Consider the following 18,619-nt stretch of genomic DNA (forward strand, 5'->3'; position numbering starts at 1 on the left):
GTGTCGCCACGCGTGCCACCTCCCACTTGTGGCGATTCTCGTAGTTTACACATCGTGCTGACTGTCCAAGTAAGACCTTTAGGTCGACATTTGTTGCTGCGAACAATTTTATTTGGGGGGGGGGGGGGGTCCAGACAACTATTTTCCCGTATTGGACAAAGAGTAAGGCCCTATTTTGTTCCTTAAACAGTTCTTGACCCGTTTCTTTGTTGAGAACGATCTTTCAGCAGTACATGTCAGTAATACTGAAATACTAATAATCGTTGGCTAAAAAAGCAATTGAAAAAAAATGAAGATTGGGGGGCTCTGACCCCTTGAACTCCCTCGCTGGCTACGTCCATGTATTATAGTGAATAGTGTCACGACAGTTTATCCAAAGTAAATACAGGATGCGTATATATTGTAATAGCAATCTTTTAAATAATGCTCATGGGAAGTATTCTTTGGAAGAAGAAATAGTTTTATTGATTACAGTACCGTAACTAATAAGAACATGATTGAATGATTGAATAACCGGCATATATACGTCAGTAATACTAAATTATTTACATAATAATTATGGTTTATTAAAAAGTAATTGAAAAAAATTGAAAATTTGTTTGGGGGGGGGTTCCTGACCCCTCGGACCCTCTCGCTGGCTACGTCCCTGCGAACGGGAAAAGGATATGGCCACGTAATAAAACGATGACGGTTCGTTATTATCCCATACTTTAGTCCTCTCTGGTGCCCACAATGCACCCAACTTCGGCGCGCGGTAGGAAACAACGTTAACGATGACAATAACGATTGTCTCGTTCAGGAATAGTACACCAGGGATGTAACTAGAATTTCATTTCAGGGGTGACAACAAAGCAGCCAGTCTCACTAGGGCCAGGCGGCAGAATTCTCTAGTGTTGCGAAAGATTACGTAAATTGACAGGCATCTCCTCTGGATTGCGTTATTAGCGGTTGTTCCATGGAGATTAAATTAAGTATCTCCCTCTTCTGTGATAACCTTCAACAATCAGCACATTTTTTGGGTTTTATTATTATCAAGGAAACTATCTTAGCAAACGGGATTGTCAGCTACAGGTACACAACTATTAGAAATCAAAATTTCCCGCGGGGGGGGGAGGAATGGGCGTCATCCTCTATATCCCACCCGGAAGCGTCCTTGATATCACATTGTACAGTACAGTGCAATACACGTAGGCTTTTGTAATTTCAATCTTCTCTGTCCGAGCTATGCGGATGTGGTTCTCTTTCAAGGTCAAAGACTGCTTACGTCACATACTATCCATAAAGGCCGTCCATAATTTACCGGCGGCCATCTTGATATTAGCTTTTCACTCTCATATTATTGGTCGTTGAGGTATAGAGAAGATGTCTCATTTTAAAGATGTACTTCTTAAATCATGCTCTCAGGATAGCAACAGGATTTATTTTGGAGGAATTATTTATTATTTTTCAAGACTGTTTTTTAAGCACTTGTGCACAGTGGGACCTAGGCCCCCAACAAATTTGTGCCCCCTCCCCTAAAAAGTTTATTTTGAGTTCGTAAAAATTTTTTGTCTACCAAAGGGTGGCAAAAAGAAGAAATCCGTAACCAATATTAGATTCACTAGGAAAAAGCACTAAGAAAATCTATAATTCTTTGAATGACTAAACGAATAAAAAAATCTTTAGTATCTGTCTACTTATGGCATTAGCATTAAAAAACCTCCAAGTTTGCAGTCCTTAGGCCAGGTCCTTATGCAGATAGGCCTAGGTGTAGTGATCTTATTGGTAAATCTGACTGTTCGGAAACAGACTAAAATTTTATCCCATTTAGGTCGTGTCTTGAATCCCTGTGGTATGTGAGTAGCCTACATGTTCTGACAAATTACCCCTTGCTCAAGTATTGTTTAACAACTGGAACAAACAAGCTTATCTTGACATTCCATTTGTTGTGTCAATCCTGGTTGTTTAGTTCCTGTCTCTCACTGATAAGAGGTGATAAGAGTTATCAGAGGCTCAAGTCTTCCACTTAACAAGATCATTATTACAGAGCTTCCATGTGCCTACATAATTTCTGGAAATCATAATTTTTCTTGTAGACTCTTCAAAAATTTACAACACTTTCAAATTATGGCACAAACATTATTTTCTCTTTATGTATTATACATTGTATTTCACCATATCATGGTTTCATTCTACCAAGGATTATATATACATGTATGCATTGTGTTTTACTGGTGCCATACTACCAGATTTTTGTTTACTATACATCGTATACTATAGGTTCTATACCAGCAGATATGTTTTACGTATGGTAAATTATATTTCACTGAAGTACCAAGAATTTTGCACATACTATACGGTACGGTTGTAAAGTTTTTTGATAACGCCTGAGATTTTAAAAATAATAAGCATTGTATGTCCACTCACTGGTTCCACATTTTCAGATGTTTTTTTAGATTAAAGCATACAACTAGTAGATTAAAGCGTACGACTCCTACATTGCAATTTACTGGTGCCATGTTACTAGAGATTTCTATAAAGTGGGGTTGAATTTTTTAGAACCATTAACATAGACAGATGGGCCTTTTTATCTCAAGTGGAAATCTTTGAAAATGTTAATCATTTTGCCACCTGGGTGATCTGATGATAAAAAATATTTTTAAAGAAACATCATTTATATTACCTTTAGATACTTTTTTTAATAAATTCTCAGTTCTTTATTGATCTACAGCACATAAAACAAATATTACTTATACATTTGGAATAACTTTTGCAAAATATATTTAAATTTGATAGCAGGTGACATTGTTTAGAGATCATTAAATAATGCTCAATTTGAACTGGGGATACCAAAATAAGATTTCCCATCTGTTCCACATAGGTTGTTTTCTGGAGGAGATAATTAATTGTAAAGGAAATAATTTGGTTTTATGTTCTAAACTTGTTTACGTAGTGTATGTCATATAAATAAATCAAAATAAAAGTTATAAGACTGTTTTACGTTTTCATTGAAGGAGGAACTCTTCCTTATTGGACTTTTATTGCAGGAGATGAATCACTTAAGTCATGAAATAAATATTTTAATAAAACTGTTGGATTCACAACTGAAGATACGGGTACTTTAGATTTTTAAAGGCCTTTGAGAAAATTTCTCTTCTGCAACAATAGTTTAAGTGTCTAATCCACCATTTTGTGAAAATGTTCTAAAATTATACTGTAATAAAATACCATAAACAGTTTAAAATTTTCTGTCAATTGGGTGGTACAAAGCAATTTAGGATAGGTGCTTTACTTCAAAGTTAATTAAAAGTGTTTAAATAGTGAAAAGTTTGAAGTTGTATACAACAATGATAACGGGTGAAGGAGAGGCCTCTAAAAGATGTGTGAAGAGGATGATTTGACTATTGTCGTGTTGGTGGGTGGATGGAGGGTGATGTAAAGGTCAAACGGTTAACAAGGAGGAGTTCGAAGTGAAGTCACTCATTATCATTATCGATTCTCTTTTGAAAACCTTCCGCTGCCATATTGTCTCCTAACATAACTGTCACCAATTAAACGTGTGTTTTAGAGATCTTTTGTTGAATTTACATTTTGAGCGTTGTCATTCACACATGTGGTGTATTTCAGAAATAATTACAGTTCCATTAAAAGAAGTAATAGTTCTTGTGAAATATGCTCCAAACATTCAAATTTAATAAAAGATTTAAATTTATTTTAAATACACACATATGAGCATAGGCAGTTTGTAATGCAGACTTACTAACTTAAGAATGAAAAATAAATATATAAACACAGAACCTAAAATATAAATTTATTAAACATTTTATATAATTTAGCATTTAAATAAAAAACATCCACTGAGCATATAGATCATGTAGATTTTATTGTAGCAAGAACATAGCCAGGAAACATTTTTGGGGGTGGGATCCCAGACAACTACTGATATTTTCCTGTAGTGGACAGAGAGTAAGGCCCTATCTTGTTCCTTAAAAAGTTCTTGACCCGTTTCTTTGTTGAGAACGATCTTTCAGCTGTCTATGTCAATAATACTGAATTATTTAAATAATATTAATAATCATTTACTAAAAAAGTAATTTGAAAATTTTGGGTGGGGGGATTCGGACCACCTGGACCCCTCGCTGGCTACGTCCTTGTATTCTAGTGAATAGTGTCACAACAGTTTATCTAAAGCAAATACAGGATGCACAAAGCTTGAAATAACAACTTTTAAATATTGGTCTTTGGAAATTATCTTTTGAAAGAATAAATAATTTTATTGATTACAATAAAGTACAGTAAGAAGAACATGTTTGAATTTTGTTATTAGATAAATTTCATGGAAATCTGCTATTTGCAATAGCCTTTGTGATGGAATACCCACGAGAATTTTTGAATTTTCTCTGATCATGATCCAGAGAATCCAAATATCACCATTTTTCAAAAATGTATATATATGGGCTTATGCAACATGTGAAATTAGCTTGTGAACATGTTAACTGCTGTAATTCTTAAAATATTCACAGTTAACTTGAGCCCCCCTTCCCCCCCAACTGTGCCAGAAGAGATATCAAATCACCCAGCAAATTATTAAAACTTGTTTCGATGTATAAAGGTATCTTTTTATACGATACCAATTTATGTTGTTAAATAGGAGGTATTTGACATGAGAAATTACAATCACTAAAACAAGATAGGGTGTAACGTACATAGGTTGAAAGTGAGCCTGCATTGTCTGTAATTTGAGTAATGGTGGTTAAAGAATATTGCGGTTGTAAAAATTACGACCACTTATCTATCGTTCGTTATCGCCTTAAATTACTGCCTGTTCTGACATACATACAATTAAAGAAGTTTCTCGAGGCTCTCAAACCTCACTAAAATTGTCCGTACTGATTCAAGTGACACTTTCAGAGTTTGGTTCTGTGAAAGAATTATAGCTACATAGCTTAAAGTTTAATTGTGAAATTAAACACTGAGGTAGTTTAATATGGGATAGATAGCTACATTAAGTTTGCTCAAAGTGTTAATTTGCAAAACTTTTTATCCATAAGGATATAATATAGTGTAAATCACAGGTTAAAAGGCGAGGGGGGGGGGGTATTGGAAGTACACAAATACCACCATTAGAAAAGTTATCTGACCTCTTGTATATATGTAGAAGCTCAAACGAATTAACTTAACCGTTATCGTTTTAGTATTTAAAATGTATCAGTGTACAGGGTACTTTCAAATCTACAGGCATAGTAGTGTTTATTAGAAACGTCTCTTTTAAATTAAATAAAAATTTAAAACTGGCTTATATATGTTTAGCTACAAACTTGAAACCCATCAGTAAAAAGTCACTTGTTAATTTTTTGTACGGGTTACCTGATACAAAGGTTTCTCAACTATAGATGTTTTGGATATCTTTTATAACCTAATTCCATACTAATACTTTTTTTAATGTTTTAAACATTTTAGTATTGAACCCAATGAGATCAGAAAACATTTGTATTTCTTTTAAAGTTTTGAAACTTTCAAGGCGGATTTTATGTGTAACATTTTGCCCAATAACTTAGTATAGTTAATTAATTGATATCTTCAACGTAAGCAACATGTTTATACATAGTTTTAATTTCTTTCGAAGCATGCATTTATAACTAGATAAAAAATTAATAACAATAGTTTAACAAGATTAAAACAAAAGGAATTTTATTGATAATGAGGTGATAATAATAATGTAGATCTATCGTACGAAACATGTGAATACTAGATAAAGTCAGTAAAAACGGAATCAGTTTAAATTTGCTGATGATCGTACAGTTTCCTAGTGACGTCCTTAAATTTTCTCTTTGACATTCAGGATCGGAAATATTAGCCAGGAAATATTTTAAAGACATATCAGAAATAATTCTGAAGATACATCAGGATTGTAACAGCTCTGCTGCAAACATTTATATATGGGCCCAGGGAACAGACTTTCAGTGATAAAAGGAGTGTGAAGTATTTTATCAGTGACTTATGAAGACAACGGAAGGAAGTAAAATGCCTAGGAAGAATTTCCAAAGACAGGTCTCCGTGCGAATAGGTGAGTACTAGCAAGTAGTAAAATTTTCTCTGGACATTTTGGTACATATAAAAAAAGAAAGATGAATTTTAGGTACTCCTTAGTCTAACGTCTAAGTTTATCAGTTCACACAGCATCTGTACTCTAAAGATGTTCTAACAATAGAGAGTCATCTTCAGTCAACAGATGGTAAACCGAAACTGCCAATAATACATATCTACCTGTACAGGTGAGTTTAAAGTGGTGGAGCTGTACCGTGATTATCTTAAACTCAACCGACCAATGATTAATATTGCTTCAAACAACATCAAATTCTCAAAAAGTTAGCATCCTGTGATTAATAGCCATATTGATCTCTAGTAATATAGGCCATTGTTTGCCATTGTATCCCAATACTTCATACACAATGCATTGACTTTCTACATCACAAAGCATTCTAGAAAGGCTATTTTACGAACGGTGACATTAAAGAGTCCAAAGAATATAATTTAAAATTTTGTTTGCTTCTTTCTTATGTTTTGGTTGATTTAAATTTAATGCAAACGAGTTGAAAATGGCCAAGAATCTTGGCATAAGAAATTTTTAAGAATCTTGGAATAACACTGTATAAAGCAAATATTTAGCACATGATAAGGATGATATATACTATAAGATTCAGTTTATTAGTCATTCAAAAAACATCAATGTAAGAAATGTACACAGTTGAAACAGTATAACCATCATATACGTGACTGTTGAAAAAATATCCCTCACTGTTACAATGTAGAGGTTATGAGTGTTTCTTTTTTGTCTGGCGTTTGTAATGGGTTATTAGTTCTCTTTCAGAACTGTGAGAGAATAGAACCCCTTTCTCCCAGCTATCACCATAGTTAATTTCCAGTTTCTTCATTCAGCTCATTGCCTGTACTTTTCAAGGTGGCCCCTATCTTCTTTGACTTGTGTCTAAAATACTGCTTTTGAGTGCAATTTCCGGTTTCCAGTGTGAATTATCACCTGTTACTCATCTACACATTTACTCAATGTCACAACATTGGCAAACTGTTGGACAGATAATGTAGATCCAGATAAACAATGAAAGACGAGTTGGTGAAATGTTTGCTCTCCTAGGCAGAATAGAAAATTGTCAGGAAAAATTAGGACATAATTGAAAATAAAATTAGGTTAACACAGTACATGTGTTTTACCAAGGAACTTGAACTACTCTTTTTGAAGAAAATCATAATTTTAATGTCTGATCTGGGCTAATTGAACTTGAGTGTACTTCAAGTTCTTCTTTTAATGGAGAAATGCCCAGCATTATTGATTTTTGAAACTATGTCTCAATGTTGGGTTGGTTATTTTTAATTTTACCACAAATATTAAGTTAATTTTGTTATTTGTAACGGTTTTTTTTATGTTGCAGAAATGATTTGTTCTTTGCTGTCATTTATTTATATTTAAATTGGTTTCATATATTTGTCAAGCGTTCATTTACTTACACTAGGAATCACCCATGCTTAAGATTAAAGAAATGTATACAAAAATATTTGTAAATCAGTAAACTTTTTTAAAGCAGAATGAAAAGCTTCATAACCATCTTCACTTAATTGCAAAATTTTTATTTAGTTTTATAACTTTTGGTGTTAAATTAAACCAGTATCAAGAACTCCAAGCTAATAGTCCTTACTTTAAAGTTACTTTTTGTCTGATTTTTATCTGTAAATTTTAAGCTACATAATTCAACCATGTCTTCCTACCCTGTTTAAAGACACCAGAGACATTTAAATTTGTTAACTTTTTTATAAACGCCCTCACTCCAGTTTTTTTATTTTCATTTGTGAAATGGTTAAGTAGATTTTAATGGAAACGCTTCCTTGGCGTTCAAGCGTTTTGGCTGGTAATTTTTGGTTACTGTTCAGTTTTACTTTACTTTAATGTGAAGTAAGGGAAGAATCCTTACAGAACTTTTTCTTGTTTTAGACCCAAGAATGCTCTCTTCCAAAGTTCTGCTCGGTGTTTGTGAGTCGAACTGCAGAATATAGCGTAACTTTGTGATGATTTTGGCAAACAGTGTATTATGTCTCTGCCTGTATTGTATACTCTGTAATAAAGTCCTCTTCCACTGCTTTACCCACATTTTTTCTGGCATGGTTTCTGCACATTTTAATATTTGGATGTGACAATTGTTTAGGATAGTAGGACTTCAGCCATTTGCCATCGTTATATGTTACAAAACGTGTTAGTGTTAGTTACGCCTGAAGAAGAGGATAGATTTCAATCCTCGAAATGTACTGTTAAACGTTTTGTATCGTATAACGATGACAAATCTCTGAAATCCTACTATCCTTTCAAATCATCCACCGTTAATAACAAACTTTATACAAAAGAACAATCGTTTATTCGGTTAAAGTTTCAATTTAAAGATAATACTAACGTTAATTACTGAAATGAAATGAATCATACTTAATTATACTAATAGAAATACTTCAATATCGTTTGTTTATCTTGAACAGCATGGTTGTGCTTTCCTGTACCTCCTACATTAACCGTCATAATAAAACACACAATAACTGGAACAGATATAAATTTTAACACAAACATAGCAATAATCGAAACTAATACCAAATTCATTCGTTTAAATTACACTATTGTGTACAAAATTATAGTTTATTTTAAAATAGTTGAATACAATTTGAAAAATACTTGTTATAAACAGAAATGTTTCATTATGTAGCAAAAAGTAAACACCTCAAATAACAAAAACTAATTTTTTACATTACTTTTTGAGGACAGGTTATTATTGGTAATATGCTCGCAGAAATTATGCTTATTACTGTAAAACATCCGTACCCTAATGAAGTTTTGAAGTTGTATTGTAGTATTATTGATATTGTCAATATTGCTTATTATTTACTCAACCCTAATTCAGTTTTCAAATAAAATTTTTTGTATATTTGAGTATTACTATTAAAAATTAGTTGTATGATTTGTTTTAATTTCATAAGAATTGGTAATGTTTTTATTGATGTGTTATGTTATTTAGTCAGACAGTTCAGTAAGCTATATCTCGTATATTATTTGTATCAGCAGAAACAAGTATTTTATGTTAACCTATATAAATTTTTACATGTTAATAATTTTGTTTTTTTGGGATTGGGAATTTTTTGTGTTTTAGTGTTGTTTTTGCCTTTTTTGTGTCGTCACAATTTCTCTATTGATAGATGTAAGCTAAATTATAATATTACTGTATAAGCATTTGGAACAATAATAGACCTAAACTTGTCGGAGATCCTTTCAAGAATGGAAAAAAACCATAATTTTTTTAACTTTTCCTTCATTTGGCACACTAGTGTAAATAAGATAAGGATGATTCAATGTGATTCACTTTTTGTGATTCAATGTTTTTTGAAATTAAATTAAATTAGGCTATTGCCACTTATACAAATTTAATTAATATAAATAAAAGTCATTAGACAGGTATTTGGTCTTCTGATTATATGTTAGTTTGGTTATTTAAACTCATATGTGAAAGAAAAAGCCAAATACTAAATAATTGAATCGTAAAAAGTGAGGGCTCTGTGGTGTAATGGTAGGACATTCACCCGGCAAGTGAGAGATCCGGGTTCGAGTCCCTGCGGAGCAAGTACTTTTTGTGATTCAATGTTTATTGAAATTAAATTAAGATAAGGATGAAAAATATATAATACCAGAGTGTTTGTCCTGTGTAAATACCGAACTGGCATTACTTTTTATTATCTGTCCGGCACTCTAGCCACTAAAGCCATCTCAGAAGGTAAATTTTCCGGCATTACATATTTAATTTCACCTTTTTATATGTGGGAAACCTTGAAAATCTGAAAATTTCTTGGAATCTATTGCTTGGTTGTCACAAAGAACGTTTCCGGTGTAAAATTATTAAACAAACTTAATTTCCTTTAGTCCTTTATCCTGGTTGTCAAAAAGATTTGCAAATGATTATGGCTGTTTTTGTCTGTCAAAGATTTTTAAGAAGGCCTACTGTGAAGATTTCTGCAACTCCATCCAACATTGACCATAGCTTGTAGAAGTTCTCTCTGGATTAACTGAACATGTTCTAAAAGCTACCCAGATGACAATTTCATGGCTCATGCGATTTTTCAATTAGTGTTGTGAGTACTGCATGCTCATTGCTAACAGCACTCATACTTCGGGTTTCCAAAAGGACACCTAGAGCGCTCAAGTGGTGAATCTGATCCTGCCATGAGAGTTTTATTATTTGTATTGAATACCTGAGTATGCGTCCTTGACCAGACAAGCTAGATAGAATGCATCCTCACTAATTAAAACAAAAGTCTTCCAAAAGGACAAGAGCGCTCAAGTGGGTACCATGAGAGTTTATAATTAATGCGTCCTTGCTAGATAGAATGCATCCTCACATTTAAACAAAAGTCTTGACAAGAGGGTGGTACCATACAATAATTAATCCCTCCCCCATGTTTAAACAATTACAAACTTCTCCAAGAGGATAAAATTACTTACAATTTCATCTTGAATTTAAAAGCACTGTTTTCTAAACATTTAACAGACCCGGACAACATAGAATTACCCCTACTTTGAATTTTAATAAAAACATCTGTCGTGCTCATAACTGCTACAAATTAATAATATTTCAAGCTTTTTCTATGTTAAGCGTAAATAACTAATTTTCTTTACTTTACTTATTAAAATTGATTATACTCAGATTTACATGTTCTTTTGGAATACTACTGTTTTGTAATATGTATAAAAAATGAAATAGCCTAAATTCTTCTTGTGAGTTTAAATGTATGTGATAATGAATGCATTTCTTGTTCTTCCACAACTGTATCTGTTTACTATTGAGTAAAATTGATTTAATGTATTAGACACACATTTAAAGGAACACTGACGAGTGAACATGTTCTTCATGTATTCACAAATAGAGATGGTACATGTGGACATGGTGTTGCAGGGGAGAGAGCCAACTATGTCAACAGCCCTCACGTTATCTGTATGGTTGGTCTACCAGCCAGAGGCAAGACTTACATCGCAACCAAACTCTCTAGATATCTCAACTGGATAGGGATCAACACTAAAGGTTAGTATCTTGCGTACATGTTTAGTCGTATTTTACTCAGAAGTCAATGGTTTAACCCTTTCAGTGCACATTTTGTCACACAGTGATCTGAATTGCTTCTGACCCTGCTGCCTGCCTGTCCCTGCAGAGAGTTATGCCTAAGTGTTAACTTCTCTTTTACAGTTCTTATATGATCGGTCCAAGCTATATTTGCATTTGTGGAATCCAAAAACTGGCAATAGTGCGATAGGTCTGTAATTAGATGTAAATCAAATACCACCTGTGAATCAAATTCAAATTTTTTTTCAAAATTTTCTGCAAAAAAGTGAAGAGAAATTATTATGGTGGTCATAAATTAATTCTTTGTAGACAACATTTGAATTGTCTATTACACTTTAATACATACTGTCAAATTTCATATCTTTACCTTCAGCTGGTTTTCTGTGGACTAGATTTCAAGATGACCCAATTATTACTTTAAATACCTATGACTCAGTCAGTATTAATAACTGACTGCAATCTAACTTTGTCCTCAATATTTTTTATTGTTAAACCAGAATCTATTTTTATCAACTTGGAAAGATCACACTGAGCTCTCGATCAAGTTTACTTTTACTCTTAAAGCTCTTAGTCTAAGAGCTAGTGGTCGGCTACCTGTATGTATTTGACGAGACCTGGGTTTTTGTACACTGAGGCCCCTGTACCCCCTGTACATGAGATGGGGAGTCACTAAGCTCCAGGTGGCTGACTTGGCGGGCTCTCAGGTAAGACAGGTATCAATTTTTGGCCAATTTCATAAGTATTTGATGACGTCTGCCGTTTTGTAATTTGAAAATATATTATTACTATTATCGGAAAATAACAATGGCAGACCATTATCGCGCGGATTTCATTATCAGATACTATATCAAAATGTAAAAGGATTTTGAGGTTAAGAAAATTCCACATATTAAAATATAAAGAAATTATTTTACCGGACGAAACTTATGATTCAGCATATCACAGTAGTTGTTATAAGACATTTTACAGCATTAAAAAGGCAGTATTTGACGACAGATGTTGAAAAAAAGGTTCTATCACAGTCTCAAAAAGTCTTTGTCTGCAATTGAACAGACATCTACATCAGCTGATAGTTCGATAATTGAGGATACACGTGTACATGATTCCCTTGAAAACAATGCAAACATTCTTGAGACAAAAGAAGCAGAAAAAGAAATCGACGTGAAGCTGAACTTTCGTTGGAGGAGGGGTCATCTTTAGATCCAGCAAAATCATCGAATGTTCAATTTTCGAATACTGCAGCTTCCGATACTGTAACTTCCGATACTGTAGCTTCTGCAAACTCAAATTTGTGTTTTTTTTGTAACAAAAAAAAAACAATTTCGATATGAAATTGACCCATTACGGACTTCAGACAAGGATCAATTTAAAAAGAGTATCCTATTAAACTTTAAGCCAGATACTACAATTTACCAAGAAACTTTAACAAAAATAGAAAGTGTTCTCTCATCTGAAGTACATTACCATGAAATTTGTCGGAAAAATTTTAGATATCAAAATATATCACTCGTGAAAAGTCGTGTTCGTACTGCATGGCACATCTCCCGAGAAGAACATGAAACTGTTTATAAAGAAATATGTCATTTAGTTGAAGATGATGTGATAAAACGAGGACGTTGTCATTTTCTGAGTTATTTGCAGAAAGAGTATCTTGAAATATTTAAAGAATTAAGTGAAAGCTCAGACCCAGCATCAATATAACGCATTTTATTTGGAAGAAAAACTTCGCAAGAAATTTGGCGATAAAATTCAAATTTTGACATCCAACAAAAAAAATTGTTGCCCCAAAGGGTATTTCAACAATTTGATGATCTTTTACCCATTACAATTTTTTTTTATCAATATTTTTAATCAGGGAGTAGCTAAGATTTTCGTTTTTACTAAAGTATGTCCGCTATATAGACATCTGCCATGATCAATATAAGTTTTTAAGACCCTAATAAATAAAATATATCAATGGCAGAGCTCGTCAATTACTTTCAAAATTTTATTTTTTTGAGCACTTTCAAAATTGTCTGCCGCAATGAAATCCGCGCGATAATGGTCTGCCATTGTTATTTTCCGATAATAATAATATATTTTCAAATTATAAAACGGCAGACGTCATCAAATACTTGGCCAAAAAAATACCTGAGAGCCCGCCAAGTCGGCCACCTGGAGCTTAGTGACTCCCCATCTCATGTACAGGGGGTACAGGGGCCTCACTGTACAAAAACCCAGGTCTCGTCAAATACATACAGGTAGCCGACCACTAGCTCTTAGACTATCTGTTACTTACAGCTTTGTAAATTGTTATCATTAGTGATTATAAGACTGAATGGCCAACAATCATACTTCTACACAATGCATGTTTGGATGTATAATAAGTTCACTTAGACTCAGAAGATTGATTCCATTTCTATTTCCTGACCTTACGTAAATACCTGACGGTATGAAAATAAAACTTGGCAGCAGCAAAGTAGTTGATTGCCTTGAAGGAGCTATGTCCTTTTAGTTCATGTTATCATGCTGGATTACATACCCTGAATTTGAATTAGTCTTAGAGCCGTATTAACTGATGGAACATCATGACGATGCAGAATTGTAGATAGCAAGTCAATCGCAGTAGGCAGGCTGACATAATATTATTTTATAAACCTTAATGTCACAGTTCAGGAAATGTTATGTCAGTAACTCTTTACTTGGCAGTATATTGTGAATCCTTCACACAAGAAAGGTTAGACACAGTCGGGATAATTAATAAAAAAATATGTATAGGTCTCAAATTGGAGCCTTGAGGCATTCCTAAATTAGTAACAAAAGTCTTAAAATATACACAGCCAAAGTATTCTGTACATGTTAAATTGAAAATAATTTCAGAAAAACAATTGATCAATATTGCTGTCAAAATACAGACTAGCAACAAAAGTAATAATATTAAAAGTATAATAAATAATGAAAATAATTGTAAATACACTTAAAAATCATTATTAATAATAATATCAATAAGAATAATAAATACTGAAAATGTATTGAATGGTGAAAATAATGGAATGGAATAAATTAATTATAATATTAAACTTAGTTGTTTACAGAGTAGTATTAATATAATATCTAAAAATTGTATAGCATAATTAAAAACATTTCTATTGTATTTAATTTTGTTTTATGTCCTTTTTAAAAGCTTGAATTAAAACTGGCAAATAAGGCAGGATAAAACCAAAAGCTTTTTTGGGTGTTCTTTAAGTTTTTCAATGGCCTTCTAAAGATGAGAATGATGGTATAAACTTGAACTTGTTGCTTTGTATTACTAAAATTACAAAGTTTATGGTAATATTTTGCACCTCTCAGGAATATAATGCAGATAGATAATGTGGCAAACCTCTTATCAGTAAAATTTTACACAGTTCTCCACAATTATACCTCTGTGGAATATTTAAATTATTCTGTCCTCCAAATGGAAGGAAATTCAGTTGCCAATAAACTTCACCTAAACAACAAAACAAGCACAGGAGCAAGGTTGTCTTGTATACCTTCAATAATAAAAGTAGAAATATTCTCAATCTGATAATTAAGCTGAGAGAGTTGTTTTTATAACAATACAACAGAAACCATTCACTTAAAGTTATTATTGCCAATGAAAGGTGAAAAGGTTAAAAGAATTATAATATTAATAAAGTTTGAATAGGTCATATTTACCTGTCTTTCAGTCAAGTGATATTCAAGGGGACAGAAAAATAATCACAATTCCCAAAAAGATGCTGCAAAAATATTCTGCTGCATGCTTAAGAGTTTGCTTTACCATTTTATTTCAAAAACTTGCTCATATTATTCGTTTAGTAGTACTACTACATTTTATTATCAAAGGTATACATGATTTAGATTACAGTTTGGCTATAAAAATGATTTTACTGCAGTTTTACAATGTTCTTTTTACTTTGTTTATCCTTAAATTTCAACAATGATGAATTTTTTCACCACTAACTTGTTTTTGTAATGGATTCTGAATAAAATATATTACATCTAATATATATTAATCTAGTTTAAATTCTGCTTTGGACAGCATATTTTTTCATCCAAAATAACACCCATTTGGTTAATCCAGTGGCTGTAGAAAGTCCTATTTTAAGGTGATTATTTGCCAGCTCATAAATCATAAGTTTTTCTGCATGCAAGACAACCACATCTCTATTTGGATTTACTTTTGTAATCAATCATTTTCATAATTGATATCTGCTGCAGTTTTCAACCTTGGGGAGTACCGTAGACATGCCACCACCGCCTACAAGAGCCATGAGTTCTTCCGACAGGACAATGAGGAGGCCATGGCCATCCGCACCCAGTGTGCGCGAAACGCACTCAACGACGTCTGCACCTGGCTTGAGAATGGCGGGGAAGTGGCGGTGAGTTACTTTACTTGCCTTAATTTTAACATTCTCATTTAAATCCATCTTACAAGTGTAACTGTACTTGAGTTTTCTTTGTTTATAGAGATGGGCTAAATCAGTACATATATGTAACCGTTACTTCTGATACTCTTACCTGGTACATACACATGATACTGATACTGAGTAAAAATACTGGTTACAAATACTGGATACTTGAAATCAGTATTTCTGTACTGGTAACGTTTTAAATACTGAGTATTTTCCCTAATAAACACACAGTGTTGTAAATGCTTTGATGTAATTAATAGTATTCATAAGTACAACGCAATTATGTAAAAATGTATAAACGTAATTTATTATTATTAGAAAGTTTATACTTATTGAGATGTAATTAATGAAAATTGTACGATAAATTGAACCTCTGCTTCTTTGAATAGAGTCCAATGGACTGTTATGCTGGGCATTCTTTAAGGTTATGAAAATAAAATTCTATTTTATAAGTAATTTTAATTTTCTTTGTTGTATTTTTGGTACATTAACACAGTTTTGTATTATGAAAAAATTAAATGAACTCTCATTTGAAGTAAAAACCTAAAATATGTAATCATAGTTTTCATAATTAAACACTTTTAACTCGATGTATTATATAAACTGTTGAGTTTTCTTTATAACAATATATTAATGACATCGGGGTAGGTAAGTGGCATTACATTTACATTGTAAAGTAGCAATATTTTCCAGTTGGAGTGTTAAGATCGCGGTACTTATTTTGTATTTGTCAGTCTGAGATAATTATTTCAGTATTCGGTATCAGTGAAGATATGAGTACTTCAGGACTATTAATGTAATCAGTACGAGAAAATATCTGTATTTTGTAACCGTATGGAGTACTGATACAAAGTATCTGTCATCAGTATTTTTGGTTCTCAGTAACTGTTACAGATACTGAAGAAAAGTAACTGTTACAAAGTACCCAGCAGGGATCACTTCTGGCTGGTTTATACCTACCAGTTGAACCCACCACTGGGCACAGCAAAAACCGATGTGCCACTTCAATCTGGGCAACCTTATGGATGTCCAGTAGCGGCACATCACTAATCGCAAATGTTGAGATTCTGGGGTTCATTGGCAATTCGATAGGTCTAGCCTACTGTGGAGGATGGCTGTTGGAGTTGGTGGGGTTTGTTCCCTTACCTCAGAGGCTCTTGTTAACCTCAACAAGGGTGTGCCACCCCCTGCCTACTTTGACTGGAGAGGCTGGTTCACAGCTGGCCTCCCTTCTTCCGGGATGACTTTGAGATGTAGTGCCCTAATTCTTCCTCATGGATCTCGATAGGAGGCGGACTAAGTGCAATTTATAAGCTTCTTGTCCTAAGAGAACAAAAAAAAAAAAAAAAAAAAAAAAAAAAAAAAAAAAAAAAAAAAAAAAAAAAATGCTTTTACAAAGTAATGATTACTGAAATACCGTCTCACCTCTAACCATATGTCCTCCATCCATGGTGAAAGTCTCTAGCGCTTGCCACTCTAGAGAAGTTTGTATAAAACTGCCTCATTCAACCAAGATCTAAATACTAAAACTTTGACATTCGAGGAGCGAACATGTGCCCTTCAATCTTTGTACTTATAGTACTCAAAAGTATTTACTAATTACCTTCCCCATCAGATCTTATTCCTGGTCTTGGATTGGTTTAACCGGACAACAATTAACATTCAAGATATAACTTCTTCTGAGAAATGCTGCGAGATAAGCGTAATGCTATGGTTATTATCAGCCACAGAGCAAGTATGTACATTTTATACTTACAGAGACCAATGAAGTCAATTAAGTTGCCATCAGTGTAAGTCGGACCTTCTCCATCAAGCTGGTAGACATCACGCCAACTAGGCTGTGTTAGATAGTGTAATGGTGCAATTTGTTAAACAACTGAACCAATTTGTATATTTTAGTTGTACTAGGATGCAATTTAGTCAATTAAGTGGCCATCATTGGGATTGAGAGGAGCTTCTCTATCAACTGTATTACAGTTGTAAACTGCCAACGGTTATCAACCTAAGTGCCCATCTTGCGAATCAGTGGACATTCTTCCATCAACTGTATTACAGGCGGTAGACATCACGCCAACTAGGATGTGTTAGATAGTGTAATATTGTTCAATTGTAGAACAGATTTGTATATTTTAGTTGTACTAGGATGCAATTTAGTCAATTAAGTGGTCATCATTGATATTAAGTGGACCTTCCCTATCAACTGTATCGCAGTTGGTGGACACCACGCCAACTAGGATGTATGAGATAGTGTAATATTGTACAATGACAGAACAGATTGTTATATTTTAGCTATACTAGGATGCAATTTAGTCAATTAAGTGGTCATCATTGATATTAAGTGGACCTTCCCTATCAACTGTATTGCAGGTGGTAGACATCACGCCAACTAGGATGTATGAGATAGTGTAATATTGTACAATGACAGAACAGATTGTTATATTTCAGCTATACTAGGATGCAATTTAGTCAATTAAGTGGTCATCATTGATATTAAGTGGACCTTCCCTATCAACTGTATTACAGCTGGTAGACATCACGCCAACTAGGATGTGTTAGATAGTGTAATATTGTACAATGACAGAACAGATTGTTATATTTTAGCTATACTAGGATGCAATTTAGTCAATTAAGTGGTCATCATTGATATTAAGTGGACCTTCCCTATCAACTGTATCACAGCTGGTAGACATCACGCCAACTAGGATGTGTTAGATAGTGTAATATTGTTCAATGACAGAACAGATTTGTTATACTTTAGCTATACTAGGATGCAATTTAGTCAATTAAGTGGTCATCATTGATATTAAGTGGACCTTCCCTATCAACTGTATCACAGCTGGTAGACATCACGCCAACTAGGATGTGTTAGATAGTGTAATATTGTTCAATGACAGAACAGATTTGTATACTTTAGCTATACTAGGATGCAATTTAGTCAATTATGTGGTCATCATTGATATCAAGTGGACCTTCCCTATCAACTGTATCACAGCTGGTAGACATCATGCCAAATAGTTTTTAGTGTGAGAAAGTAAATCCATATTTCTCTTACACCCTGTCCATAGT

At 33.3% G+C, this 18,619-nt stretch overlaps 1 protein-coding gene across 5 annotated transcripts in view; it reads left to right on the forward strand.

Annotated features, from left to right (window-relative positions):
* Positions 1-18,619, forward strand: part of LOC124365775 (6-phosphofructo-2-kinase/fructose-2,6-bisphosphatase) — a 114,644-nt gene that overhangs the window by 87,326 nt on the left and 8,699 nt on the right. For 2 of the 5 annotated variants that reach the window (XM_046821786.1, XM_046821785.1), the window contains exons 2-4: positions 5,822-6,046; positions 10,974-11,099; positions 15,360-15,520. In XM_046821786.1, coding sequence (XP_046677742.1) covers positions 5,980-6,046; positions 10,974-11,099; positions 15,360-15,520 — 354 coding nt within the window. In that variant the 5' untranslated portion in view covers positions 5,822-5,979. Of the gene's footprint in view, positions 1-5,821; positions 6,047-7,984; positions 8,024-10,973; positions 11,100-15,359; positions 15,521-18,619 lie in introns of all 5 variants that reach the window. The other 3 variants (XM_046821783.1, XM_046821784.1, XM_046821782.1) reach the window with 2 other exon arrangements.

The sequence above is a fragment of the Homalodisca vitripennis genome, chromosome 7, assembly GCF_021130785.1.
Source record: "Homalodisca vitripennis isolate AUS2020 chromosome 7, UT_GWSS_2.1, whole genome shotgun sequence".
Lineage (NCBI taxonomy): Eukaryota > Metazoa > Arthropoda > Insecta > Hemiptera > Cicadellidae > Homalodisca > Homalodisca vitripennis.